Genomic DNA, 15,054 nt, shown 5'->3' with positions numbered 1-15,054 from the left:
GCTAAACATAAAAACAAGTTAAAATAAAAGCATAAGTTAGAGACACGAGTAAAAAAAAAAAAACTTGCCTTTTCCATTTACTGCTAAAGCAGATGGTGCTGTAAGCGTCAATGGCAGAATTTGTGGCACTAGCGATGGTGGCCTTGGTCGGCTTCCCATTCGAGCCCTTTCTGCACCAGGTCCTAGTAAAGCACCAACTGGTTTTTCAGCAGTTACTTCAGGTGCAACAGAATCCTGTTCTTGCTCAATGTGATTTAGCTTTTCTCCCGACTCATTCTCAAATCCATCTACTGAGTTTCTGTTCTTCATTGGACTTTTAGGTACAAGTATTTTAATAGACGACCGAGAGAGGTCCATATTTTTCCTGACAGGAATTACTTGAGAAGGACTTTTCCTTAATTTTGGACTAGTCGAAAGTGGGCTGTTTCTTGAATCACTGTCCTTACTAAGAGTTATTGATTTTGGAGAAGTTCTTGCAACAGAGCTATTCGTTGATCTAGAGATTTGTTTTCTGGCATTGTTTGGAGATGTCCTGTTTGCTTTTGAAATTGTGCTACTGTCTTTTATCTTTTCATTGTGCCTCCTGTTAAATTCATGGATATATTGTTCACAGTTCACTAAATGTTGTTCTGGTTCCCAGGTGTCATCACCACTATCATATCCTTTCCAGTGCACTAGATATTCAGTTTTACCCTTTTTATTTTTTCTTTTGTCAACAATTCTTTCAACCTGGTAAAAAAGAAAAGATAAATATATCAGGACCTCATTTTAAAAATGCATATAATTATGTTACAAAGTGCTTTTAATATGGGGTTGAGGCTGCTGCAAACACTACAGGTTAGTATTTTAATACTAATACCCAAAAAGCACTGCACATTTTTTTTAAAGTAGTATTCAATACAAGTTAGTAAAATCTTATCCCTTTGAGTGCAAAGGATTTTGAACATATGTTTTCTTCCTGGTAAATTGAAAACATTAACCACTTCAAGACCGCAATATGTATATATACACGTTGAGGCTTTGAAGTGGTTCCCGGGGTTATGGCTGAAGTTATCAGCCATAGGGCTCTTTTACACGGGGGCGATCCGATCAGATCCACCTGTCAGTTTTTTAGGCGGATCTGATCGGATCCTCCATGCAGCTCTATATGGCAGCGGATGTCAGCGGAGACACCTCCGCTGACACCCGCTGCCATCCGTATCCAATCGTGTCCGTGAAACTGGACGGATGGAAACCCTATTTTTCCATCCGTTCAGGGATCAAATCAGATCGGACAGACGGTCCACTCTCATCCGATCCCCCATAGAGAGCAGCGGGAGCTGTGACACCTCCCTCTCCGCACTGCAAGCGGAGATGGAGCTGTCATCCGTTGGCTCAGCGGGGATCGGCGGATCGATCCCCGCTGAGCAGCACGGATCCACCTACGGAGGCGGACCGTGTGAAAGAGCCCATAACCCCAATATCTTTCTTTAGCCGGTGGCTGGCTTTCTCATGAAAGTGTTCATAACAGCTCATGAGCTGCTGGGATGCTTTCAGAAGCCCCTCCCTACAGTTCACACCGGCAAGCCTGGGGATTGATCCGATGGTGCGGCCAGGTAGTACTAGAGGTATTACCTCTAGGACTACCTGGCTGCACCGTTGGATCAATCCTTACGCTTGCCGGTTTGATTTGCAAGTACGAGCAGATCGCCTTAGATCACCTCTAAGGCCCTAGGACAGGAGGGATGGCATGACATCACTTCCGGTCCAGGCTGGAAGAAAACTCTTTTTTTTTTAAGCAAAAGATTAAACTTTTGCTTTAAAAAAAAGGTAAAAGGAGAGATTTGGGGTCTTTTTGACCTCTCCATAAAAGGAGGAACTGTGATCCTTATTTTTTTTATTACAAGGGATGTTTACATTGTAATGGGTATAAAGGTGCTAAAAAAAAGTCATTCTTTTAGAAATGCAAGCTCCAAGATCTTCATATTTCAAGGCAGATTCCTTATGGCACCCCAATAAAACAGATGTTTCTATTTGACAGACTATTCTAGGCTTTCAACCTAGAATGCTCATCACCTAATTGAGGTTGTATGACATGCTCTTGTACTGATCGTTGTATGCTCGCTCTTGGGAAAAATAGCAGTAGTGTTAATTTTTCCATCTGAAACATATTTGCCCACAGAATATTGAGGGCCTAATGGAAATTTTGAAAACCAGCCAGGTTGTTTAAAGTATTTCCACTTTTGCAGTAAATCCCACTATAGGTTTGTGTGTTCCTATTCACACAGCATACCCATGTTTTTTTCTTACCTTTAGATGTTTCAGAGTGAGTATGACCCAAGTACAGTCTCCTCTCATTATAATGCAATTTCAAGTCTAGCATCTAAACCTTTAACCCCTTGTTAGGACAGATAATGCGCAAATCGAGTTAGTGCCTAGTGATAACTAGGCAAACACAGCTGCCCAGCTCCCTCATTAACAAAGAAAACTAGTTGGATTTCACAGTGTTGAAGATTCCGCAGAAGAACACTCAAAACAGGTAAGCTGCAAATCATCTTTTTTTTTTTTTTTTTTGTAAGTTACCCTATGCAAAGGAGAACATGCAACAAAATATAAAGTGGAAGTTATCCCAATTTGTCTGCGAAAGTGGAATTAAATGTAACCTTTGAATAATTTTTGTTTGAGACATACTGCTCTACACAAGAACTGTGTTGGGAATAGCAGTTAATCAGAATTACATTGATTTTTTTTTGTTTTACATAGATTATAGCAAGTTAAACCAACATTTAAACTGGCTGGAATAATTACCTTTTTGTTTTTACTATCAAAGAGCTCCACATACTTATACCACCAATGACCCTTATTGCTTAAGGGCCCATGTACACTGCCACACATTATGTGCAAAAAAGGCACCAAACCCTTTGAAAGAGTGTCCAAACACCTGACGGTACATACCTTTAACCCAGCCTTTTTTAACCAGGGTGCCCTGGAACCCTTAAATGGCCTTGAGGTTTTTTTAGGGGTGCCTTGGCAAAAGGTCTAAAAATTGCCCAAAAATTATATGGATGAAGCCTGCCTTAACCACTTTACCACCGGAGGATTTTGCGGTCTTACGTCCAGGCCACTTTTTGCGATTCGGCACTGTGTAACTTTAACTGACAATTGCACGGTCATGCAACACCGTACCCAAACAAAATTTACGTCCTTTTTTTCCCTACAAACAGAGCTTTCTTTTGGTGGTATTTGATCACCTGTGCGATTTTCATTTTTTGCGATATTAATTAAAAAAAGCGACAATTTTGAAAAAATAATATTTTTCTACTTTGACAGTTATAAAATATCCAATATATTTAATTTTTGTCATATATTTAGGTCAAAATGTATTTAGCTACATGTCTTTGACAAAAAAAAATTCTAATTTTTAACCGCTTTATGACTGGAAGGTTTTACCCCATTCCTGACCAGGCCATATTTTGCGATTCGGCACTGCGTTACTTTAACGGACAATTGAGCGGTCGTGCGATGCTGTACCCAAATTAAATTTATGTCCTTTTTTTCCCCACAAATAGAGCTTTCTTTTGGTGGTATTTGATCACCTGTGCGATTTTTACTTTTTGCGCTATAAACAAAAAAAGAGCGACAATTTTGAAAAAATAACAATATTTTTCACATTTTTTTCATATGAAATCCCCCCCCCCAAATGTAAAAATCAAAATTTATCATTTTAGGCCAATTTGTTTTCTGCTACATACTTTTGGTAAAAAAAAAAAAAAAAACGCAATAAGCGTATTTTGATTGGTTTGCGCAAAAGTTATTGCGTTTACTAACTACGGGAAAGATTTCTGTCATTGTTGGTGTTTTTTTTTTTTTTTTTTTAACGAGTAATGGCGGCGATCTGCGATTTTTTTCTTTTGCGGGACTGCGACATTGCGGTGGACAGATCGGACCCTTGACTGACATTTTTGACACTTTTGGGGGCGCTTTGTTTACACAAGCGGGCGGATTTCCACACTAGATCCCCGATGATCGGGGAAGAGCGGAGGTGATCACCGCCGCTCCTCCCCTGGCCCGACTCCTGCTGTAACTGAATACAACGGGAGCGAGGCCCCGGCGCCGCTCGCGCGCCGCCAAGAGAGGGGAATGTCTGGTGACGTAGGTCTACGTCGCCAGACGATAACGAGCCACTTTGCCGAAGTACAGTCAACATGACTGGTCGGCAAGTGATTAAAGTTACACAAAGCCACAGGTTTTCATTGCGCACCATTACAACCTTCTACCTGCCGACTTGCTAACGACCAATGGCATCACCAGTTCCTAAGGAGGATGTTAGTTGCCTACATAGCATCATTGTTTGACCTTGCCTTGCCTCTCTCTCTAGTGAGCTTTGGGGTCACATTAGTTGAGTGATGGAGACAAAGTTAGGGAGAAGAGAAATATAGCGTTGGGTGTCCTACGTATGTGAATGTTGCTGCATTATGTAAAACTATTAGAATAGTTTTTACATTTTAGAATGGGGTGCCTCAAGATGTTACATGATTTTAAAGGGTGCCTCAAGACTTCATACATTTTGGAGGGTGCATTGACTGAAAAGAGGGTTGAAAAACACTGCTCTAACCCATGGTGTACTAATATGTTGCCTGTATCCTGTACTGTATAATTAAGATAGAAAGTTTTCCTTCCTCCTCCTCCTCGGCTTCCCATGCCTGGTCTATTCAGTATGTGCTCTAGCAAGCAAGCACACCAGAGGGGTTGTGCTGTAAATGCACGCCCCATTGCAGACAACGATGCTGGTTGACTCTGGCCTGGCAAAAGCTGGAATTTTTCCTGGTACATTGCATAGACTCTGGGTTACTTAGGAGTAATGTCTTCTCACTTGAGACCCCTGAGAAAGGGGGTGGGGTAGATAAGTGATTGAATTGTCATGTCACAGGTACAGGACGGCACCCGCAACTTCAGAATTGTGTCCTGTTCTGCATCGTTCCCTGCCGTCATCTCCTTTGCCCAGTATGCCTAAGGTAATAATACCGATCCCAGCCATAGTTGCTGGAGCACATAGCTGTGGTCATAAAGACCCTGCTGCTGACATCTTGATCCAGCAAAACAAAGACATTATCACTGTCCATGCCGGTGGAGAGCAGGAATGGCCTTCCTGGCAAAAAGTGGTCTTGTACCTGCCTCTGTGGTGAAGCAAGGGCCATAAACTGTGCAGTCTGGGTGTGCAAAAATGGGATTTTTGACTCTGATGGTCATTGGCGGACACAGAACCCACTCCTCTGTGGAGTTTTAATTCTTCTGACACTGCTTGTAACTAAACTGAGTAGCAGAGAGAGGGGGTATACTCCCTGGGACTGCCCATAGGCATAGCCAGATTTTTTTTCTGCCTAGTGTTCTACTCCTGTGGGAGGCAGTATAACCCAATAGGTAAGAAGATCAGGAGCTGTGTCCGTCAATGAACATCAGAGTAATAGATTTTACGGTAAGTCAAAAATCCCATTTTCCCTTTCATTCATTCATTGACAGACACAGCTCCTAATCTTCTTAACCATTGAGACGTCCCAAAGCAGTGTTAAACATGAGGGGTGGGAACAGCGAAAACAATCTCCCAAGGCTAACTACAGCTAACCAGGTAAACAGGAGCTCAACCAAAACAACTGGAACTCACCTGAAAAAAAACAAGGGGTGTATTGTTTTTTTCAGGTGAGTACCAGGTCCTCTAAACAGCAGGCTGAAAAATCTTGTGGCCAAAAGAAGAATCCGCAGATGCCAACACATTAACTTTACAAAACTTTGTTAAAATGTGCTCCGACGACCAGGTGGCCGCCTTGCAAACCTGCGTCGCTGAAGCCCGATGACAGAAGACTCAGAAGGCACCGAGCGCCTGAGTAGAATGCGCCTTGACAGGAAAAGGGGGAACCTGACCCTTAATGGAATAGACCTGAACCACCGGCTGTCTGATCCATCTGAAAATGATCTCAGAGGAAGTGGACAACCCTTTCCAAGGCCCATACGTGAGCAAAAAATAGTGAGTCTGACTTCCTAAAGGACTCTGTAGCTGCCAGGTACACCCTAATTGCCCGGACCACATCCAAGGCATGAAATGCAATTTCCTTTGAATGTTTTGGTCTGGGACACAGGGAAGGCAAAACAATGTCTTCATTCAAATGAAAATCAGAGACAACCTGAGGAAGGAACGATGAACAGAGGCGAAGAACCACCTTATCTTTGTAAACCACCACTAAGTAAGGTGAACGACAGGATAACGCTGCCAATTCCGACACCCTGTGGGCAGAGGTGATAGCCACCAAAAAGGCCACCTTCTGGGACAGCGCAAACAGGGGAATCTCCCGAAGATTCTCAAAAGGAGGCTTCTGGAAGACAGAGCACCAAATTGAGGTTTCAAGACCGCACTGGAGGTGTCAAGTGCCTAACTCCCTGAAGAAAAATCCGTACCAGGAAGTATGTGGCCAAGGGCTGTTGAAAGAAAACCGCTAAGGCCGACACCTAACCCTTGATAGTACTCAAGGCCAGTTTCTGCTCAACCTCTCGTTGAAGGAAGGTCAAGATATGAGCCACCAAAAAAGAGCGAGGATGAACCCCAGGAGATTCACACCACACAATGTACGTCTTCCACGTACAATGGCAGACCTTCCTAACTTAACAGTGTTGGAATCACTGACTCAGACAAACCTCTATCAGCACCTGGTGTTCAACAGCCAAGCCGTCAAAGCCAGTGACTGTAAAGAGGATGGAAGATTGGTCCTTGGGACAGCAGTTCTACCCTGAGGAGGAAGCTTCCAAGGAGCGTTGGCGACCAGCTGCCCCAGATCGGCGTACCAAGCCCGGCGAGGCCAGTCCAGGGCTACTAAGATGACCTAAATCCCTTCTGCCACAATCCTGCATAGAGGTCTTGGCAGAAGCTTAAGAGGGAAGGCGTAAATCAGACGATACTGACCACACAGCACCACCAGCACGTCTGTTGGGTCTGCCAGAGGATCCTGTGACCGAGCCCCAAACCTCTGCACCTTTCTTTTGAGCCGGAATGCCAAAAGATCCACCTCGGGGATGCCCCACCGGAGACACAACTGATGAAACACCTCCAATGCCTGCCAACTGAGGTAATCCACCTGCCAGTTTTCCATCCCGGGAAAGTGTACTGCGGAGAGGGCTGGGCTCCACCTACAGGCATCATCCTGGTATCATTGCTTGCAGCCAGCGATCTCCTTTCAGGCAGAAGTGATCCGAGTATACAATTAGCCACTCGATCACTTATGCTGGAGACGGAAGGTGGTCCCACCCCCCTCCCGCCGCCTTTCCCGTCCCATTGCAGAGGCCGGGAGTGATGCCGCTGGCGGCGATGGCTGCCTGGGGTAGAGAGAGAGGAACTGTAGTTGTTCCCCTCTTTCTGTAACCCTGGAGCGACGAGTATTCATCACTTTCGGTTCTGCCTCTTTATTTACCTGGCCATCAACAGCCGGAGAAGCAGCCGATCGGACTGATCTTGGTCTGATTGGCTGCATGGGGGGGGCCAGAGGAGAGATTTGGGGTCTAATAGACCCCAAATCTCTCCATAAAGAGGACCTGTCACAGCCCATGATATCACAAGGGCTGTTGTTCATCCCTTGTGATAGCTAAAGTTTGTACAAAAAAACTTTAAGTTTTCAAGTGCCCCGTCCCACCATGCTTACACGTAAAATCGAACACATACTCCCGCACGCATATGTAAACAGTGACCTCAGAGCGAGAGCAATAATAACATCAAACCTCCTGTGCCACGCTAAACTGGTAACCTGTAAAGGCGTTTAAAACGTCATCTACGGAGAATTTTAGGCACCGTAGTTTGCCACCATTCCACGGCCGGCAGACTAAATTTTAAAGCGTGACATATTAGGTATCTATTTACTTGGAGTAACATCTTCCACAATATACAAAAAAATTGGACTAACTTTATTGTTTCGTTTTTTTTTTTTTTTGCGTTTGAAAAACCACTGCGCGAATACCGTGACATAAAAAAACTGAAACACACCATTTTATTCTATAGGGTCTCTGCTGAAAAAAATTATATAAATGATATATAATGTTTGTGGGCTCCAAGTAATTTTCTAGCAAAAAAAAAAAACGGAATTTTTGTAAAATCTTACCGTAAAATTCCTTTCTCCGAGTCCTCCGAGAGTCGCCGCCCCTCATATAGTCTTCACCAATGGGTATTGACTTCTCTCCACAGGAGTAGCTAGGCATAAGACTTGTTAAAAACAAAAGCATTTAACATAGACACACCCATGGGGGCTGTCCCACTGGTCAATACCCCCCCGGCAGTAGCCAACTCAGTTTGGTAGTATAGCAGTAAGTGTACAAGAAAACCCCAAAAGATGGGCGGGGGCGGCGACTGTCGGAGGACTCAGAGAAAGGAATTTTACTGTAAGATTTTACAAAAATTCAGTTTTCTCTTATGTCCTCCCGACAGTCACCGCCCCTCATATAGTCTTCACCAATGGGATGTCCCAAAGCAGTGTAGACATGAGGGGTGGGAGACGCAACCATATAAAAGGCAACGCAGTACCCACATCAGAGAAAGGAACCTTACACGCACAGTAAGAGAACCTTCTGGGCAACAGAAAAGGGCTCATCATGAGCAACAACCCAGGAAAGCAAAAAACCCAGGGGATAAACAACCCCAACAGCCAGGGACCCACAAAAAAACAAGGGTCCCCTATGGCACTGCCGCACAGAGAACTTTGCGGCCAAAGGAGGCATCAGCAGATGCCAGAACATCAATCTTATAGAGTTTGGAAAAGGTGTGCACTGATGATCAAGTCGCAGCCTTGCACACCTGGGCCACAGAAGCCTGATGCCGGTAGGCCCAGGACGTACTCATCGATCTGGTAGAGTGCGCCTTAACAGGGAAGGGTGGAACCCGTTCCTTCAAAGCATAGGCCTGGACAATCGTCTGTCTGATCCATTTGGCAATGGTCGCCGCAGACGCAGCCTTGCCCTTCCAAGGTCCCTCAGGAAGGACAAAGAGGTAATCCGATTTCCGAAAGGATTCAGTGGACGACAGGTAAACCTTGATCGCCCGGACAACATCCATGAAATGCAAGGCAACCTCCTTAGGATGCTTAGGCTTAAGGCAAAACAATGTGCTCATTAAAGGTGAAAGTCAGACACCACCTTAGGGATAAATGACGAGTTAGGTCGCAAGACCACCTTATCTTTATGAACCACCAGGTAAGGGGAGCGGCAAGACAACGCCGCCAACTCCGACACCCTGCGAGCCGAAGTGATCGCCACTAAAAAGGCAACCTTCTTGGACAGCAGAGACAACGATAGCTCCCGGATGTTTTCAAAGGGAGAACGCTGCAACACGGACAAAACCAAGTTCAAGTCCCATGGAGGTAAAGGCTCCCTCCGGGGAGGGGCCAAATGTCGCACACCTTGAATAAAGGTGCGAATTAAGCAATGAGACGCCACAGGGCGTTGAAAAAAAAGAACAGCCAGTGCAGATACCTGGCCCTTTATCGTGGCCAGTGCCAGGCGCTGGTCCACACCAGACTGGAGGAAAGCCAACACTCTCGACACAGAGTATAGCGAGGAGAAAACCCCCTGGACTCACACCAGGCAAAATAAGCTTTCCAGGTACGGTAATAAATTTTACCAGACGAGGCTTTTCTAGTCTTGATCAAGATAGGAATGACCTCTGGGGAGAGACCCCTGTCTCTCAGGACCTGGCTTTCAACAGCCAGGCCGTTAAAGCCTGCGACTGTAAAGCAGGATGGAAGATCGGTCCCTGAGACAGTAGATCTTCTCGTATTGGCAGCCGCCTAGGAGGCGCGACTGCTAGGTGAACAATGTCCGCGTACCAGGACTGGCGTGGCCAGTCCGGTGCCACCAGAATCACCAAGTTCGGTTCCAAGGCCAACCTGCGAAGGAACCTGGATAACAACTGAATCGGAGGAAAGGCATACATCAGACGATACTGATGGGCCACCAGCACATCAGAGGCGTCCGCCTCTTAAGCAAAGGGCACCAGATGAAGCCTGCAGAAACTTCCATCTCTTCTCCTCTTGGAAAGGAGATGGGCGGGTATTGAGAACAGGCAGAGAAAACAGTCTTGTTAGTGACTGCTTGTCATACTGCCGGCCACCACAAGAGGGCGCCAGTTCCCCATTGGAAGCATCTCACTCAAGAAGGCCGAAAAGCCACAGCCTCAATTATCGGATGGAGCGGTAGTCCGCGCACTCACGGGGGGGGGGGGGCGCAAAGGGACAGAACACCTCCTGCACTGCACCCCAGGCGCCAGGTCGGAAATTCTAGTCGCCAATGCGACCTGGCGCCCGGGGTTTGTCGAGCCCTGACATGTACAATTGGGTCTTAATTCGACAGAATATACTTTTTGGAATATTGGCCCATCTAGGGTGGTGGCAGCTGTGGAAATGTAAGAAAGAATTACCTGCAGTAGGTTTTACATAATTTTTGGCATATGTGCTCTGTTCCATATGACAGAATTCCAAATATAATAATACTAAACTGTCCGGATCACAAATGGAAGTGAAAGATGAATCATTTATTGTAATCTAAATTACAATATATGACAAACTGGTCTACCAATGATTGTAGACCATCCCAAATGACAATCATTTTGTCTACATAATGACCAAAATAAACAAATTATTTCTAGAGTGAGAGTTATTGTTCCAGACTGACTGATGTTTCCACAGGCTGTACTCTGTATTTGTAAAGAATTGTCACAATCAAATGAGATATAATTGTGTGCAAGACAAAGGTGCGTGGTATCTAGAATGAATTTGGCCTGACAGATGTGGAGAATTTTTCTAGACCAAAATAAAAAAATTACAACTGTGCATGTAGTTTTCATTAGAAAAAAATTGTACACATAATGAAAACCTGTTGAATACATTGAAATAGCAGGTCTGTACAAAGATTAAAGTGGATATAAATCCCCACATATACCCAGTGAACAGCCTTAGATGATGCACAGAGATGAAACAAATCTCCCTACATACGTTTTATTTGTATATCTGCGGTCTTCAGCTTTCTACACTGTTTAGAAAATGAACACTGTGTTAGCATTTTTTTTCCTATTCCAGCACTGCGTGTGGAGTGTTTGCATACACTGTGTGACAGCTGATTAGAGGAAAGGCACACACCCCTCCCTCCACAAAGACAGGGGAAGCAAGAAACATGCAGAGCTGTGCTGTGAATAGACCAGCTCTCTGCTAATCTCTTTGCACCCACCCCAACTCAAATTCCTAGAAGCTTTTATCTCCTGCATCGGAGAACTTGTCAGAGGTTATTATGCTGATCAATGAGGAACGAAGCAGCAGAAAGACAGGGGACTTAGGGATTTGGAGGGAAGTAAACACTACAGATAAATGTGGTCCAAGTTCATAAAAAGGTTTACATCCACTTTAAATGGCTTTAATGAAGTTAGTTGGCTCAATGATGGGAAGAAAGATGGTTCTGACAAATTATATAATTTTTCAGAATTTTCATATGAACGAAAATCTAACCATTTAGGACTAGCTTAACATTAAACACACAAAAAATGATTGAATAGACAAATGGAAAAAAGGTGGTCTTCTCAAACATAGTCAAAATCTGACAATTATAAGTATACAAACACAGGATAACTACTAATTACTTCAGCTTTTTTTTTTTTATAAATTAGAGTATTGATGTAGTGCACCAATCCTCCTTAATTCCCTTAGTCAATAATACAGAGGTTCTAGCTTTTACATACACAAAGCCAGTTCTGGAAAACAATGCATAAATATATCCCAGTTTGTTTTGCAGAAATTCAACTGGATTAAGACATGGTAAGAGATTTTCTAAATACATATTAACTCAAACGTATGCTCTTGAAATCAAATAATGGTCACAAATGCATTCATGTTTAGAGCATTATCATGCTGAGAACATCTCTATGCTCAAGAATGAAATGTAATTTTGGATTATATCATGCAAGAAAAATTTACACTAAAACAAATTTCAAGGCAACAACTCAAATAAATTTGCAAATTAACAATGTTATTTAATAAACACTGCCACTATCTTAAAGGGATTCTAAAGGTTAAAAAAAAACAAACACACACACACACACACCCACCACAAATATGTCATACTTACCTGCTCTGTGCAATGGTTTTGCAGAGAGATCCTCCATTTCTCGTGTCCCCCCCCCCCCCCCGCTGGTGCGCCTGGCTCCTCCCCCCCGCTGGTGCGCCTGGCTCCTCCCCCCTTCTGAGTTCCCCCATGGCAAGCTGCTTGCACTGGGGGCACTGGTGTGTGCTCAGCCTTGTCCCCAGCTCTCTTCTCATGGCTGTACCAATGGCTCCTGGCTAATTCTGGCTGGTGGCCAATGACTGGCAGCCGCACTTAAAAAAAAAAACAAAAAAAAAAAAAACGTAAAACTGACGGCCGCCAATACTAGTACTGGCAGCAAGTCCTAGGAGCCTAATGCTCCACCTACCCTCCTCTGCGGCATACCGGGCTTTTGTAGTCTTCTGGATGAAAAGTAAAGCTGGAACATATCCTTTTTTTGGAACTCGCTGATGCCAAAAAGCCCTAGAAGAACTCACAGATCTAGTACTGTTTGCTTTAATGAGAAAGAGTGGAATCAGATCCTTAAGACCATATAAGACCATATGCTTTAATGATGATGAGCTAGTTGCCCTTTGAGGGGACTACCAGGGATGAGAGTAAGAGTAAAGCCCCGTACACACGCGTCGAAAATTGGCAGGGTATTTTCAGCCAACGTCCGATCTGCCGATTTTCGGCTTGTTAGTATGATGCTTCCGACAACCAACTCCGACTTTTCGGCCGAAAAAAAATCTGGTGTGCAGACTATAAAATTTTTGTTGGCCGTCAACACAAAGGCCGATTTTCGTGCAGTCAGTACAGATTTCGACAGGGAAAAATCTGATGAGCAAGTCTGGGCATGCTCAGTGAAGAAAAAACACAAAGAAAACAAACCAACACATGACATCACTTCTGAAGTAGAATTTTGTTGGCCGAGAAAATTCGTGTGCAGTCTAGGCACATTCCAACCAACAAAACACAACTTGGACAAAAGTCGGACGATCGGTCGGCCGATAATCGTTGCGTGTGTACGAGGCTTTAGTCTAACAGAAGAAGTGACTGAGGTAGACACACACAGCTCAAAGTGCATTCAGACAATGAAAGGAAAACATCCTTCTGATGTACTGAGGCTGGACAGAAAGAAAAGGACACACTGTGTTGCAATATCAAAGTTGAGATGAAAAGCTGAAACAACCATTAGGAATGAAAAACTATAGGCCATAACACCACCTTGTCCTTGTGTAAGACTAGAAAGGGTTATTTAAAAAAGGACAGAGTCATCCGTGCAGAGGCACACAGAGGTGATGTGACAAAGCACGAAACCCTAAGAGTAAGAGTAGAAAATAAATATCCCTGATACGTACAAACAGCAGTTTTTGGAGTGTTGGAAGAATGAAATTCAAATTATAGGGAGTGATTGGGGGAGCCACGCAAGACAAAAAGTCTTAAGAATTGGAGGCTAGTGATCTTTGGAATATCGCAAGGCCTAAATAAAGATCCAGTCCTATTTGTAAAAAAGGTCAGGATTTGTCCCACTATCAATTATCTGGGTGAAAGCTTCTTTTCTTGCACCAAGCAAAGTGACTGAAGCAGGGCGTTAAAAACAGTCCTTGGAACAGATGTCTGGAAGATCTGGAAATCATGATCATGGAGCATCTGTCAGGAGTCTGCTCAGGTTGGAGTACACATCCAAAAAGGCTTTTTGGAGTTGGATCACGTCAATAATTTCTATTTAGATTCTATGGAGCAGATGAGGGAGTTTTAGGGGACAAACCCATAGAACCACTAGAGCATCCATTGCTTCTGCCAGACAATACCTGGACTTGAATACAAAACTATTGTTTGCTGTTGAACCCGGAGGCCAAAAGGTCCTCCTCTGGCATCCTCCACCTATGACAGGTCTTGGAACAGCACTGCGTGTAGGGCCTGTGCCTCTGCATCCAGACACTGCCAACTGAAAAGTTTGCCTGCCATTTGTCAAGGCTGAAACTAAGCATTATTCGACTGGGTCTTGATCAGATGACCCTCGGGATCCAAGCCCCCTGCACTGACAAGGTGTCCAGGACACCACCCTAGAGATCGGCAGGAAGGATTTCCCTAAATTCAGAGCCACTATTTCAAAGACAAGTTGGTCCTTGGTGACAGGCAAATCAGTTTGTCCAGAGACTGAACTGTAAAGTCCTATGATAATACAACCCCAATTGCAAAAAAGTTGGTACACTGTGTAAGATATACATAATAGAAATCAATGATTTGCAAATCTCAAACCCCAAGTTTTATGCACAATAGAAACCATCAAATGTTTAGATTGAGAAAATATAAAATTTTATGAAAAAAAATAAGGTAACTCAAAGTCAGACTTTGAAAAAGGAGCGCACACTGGTTTTCCACCACAGTGTGCATGCTCGGAAACGCGTCAGTCATTACGCCGGAAGACGCATGTGGACGAGCATCACGGCCACCGTGCGGCCCAAGCCTCCATCTCACTGCGGTTTCACCCTGCTGTCCAAGCCTCCATCTCACTGCCGTGACACCCCCCACTTCCTGCTGGACAGGAAGAGGAGATGATTACAGACCCACAGTGATGACTCCAAGCCCCAGCCTCCACATGGACACCGGAAGGACCCACCTTGTTTGCTTATACTTACCTTGATGTAAGTTTTTATTACTTGTTTGCCATATTAAATTACAGTCTTAACTCAGAGGCGCCCGTTTTCTTACCTTAAGACTTTATCATAGCCTTGATGTGCTATTATATGGACTATCGTTTTTATGTAGTGCTAACAGCTTGCGCCACTTGTTCCATTTCTTGTCTGTACCATGGCATGCTGCACTGCCGGGTCTACCAAAGAAAAGGTTCTGAAAAGTATCTCCAAACCTCCATCTATGGGATTCTTAAAAACAGGCACATCCTTCTACAGGAATCCTCAGTGCTTTATTATGACAGGACACTGATGGATCAACAGTAGGATCAGCCTACTT

At 44.2% G+C, this 15,054-nt stretch overlaps 1 protein-coding gene across 1 annotated transcript in view; it reads right to left on the bottom strand.

The window, feature by feature from the left end:
* The window catches only part of CDYL (chromodomain Y like), a 104,061-nt gene that overhangs the window by 69,805 nt on the left and 19,202 nt on the right, over positions 1-15,054 (bottom strand). Inside the window, exon 2 of the mRNA XM_082259385.1 lies at positions 69-729. Coding sequence (XP_082115511.1) covers positions 69-729 — 661 coding nt within the window. The remainder of the gene's footprint in view (positions 1-68; positions 730-15,054) is intronic.

The sequence above is a fragment of the Pelophylax lessonae genome (genome assembly GCF_965119305.1).
Source record: "Pelophylax lessonae genome assembly, chromosome: 5".
NCBI classification, from domain to species: domain Eukaryota; kingdom Metazoa; phylum Chordata; class Amphibia; order Anura; family Ranidae; genus Pelophylax; species Pelophylax lessonae.
This window is presented reverse-complemented; position numbering and strand designations above follow the sequence as displayed.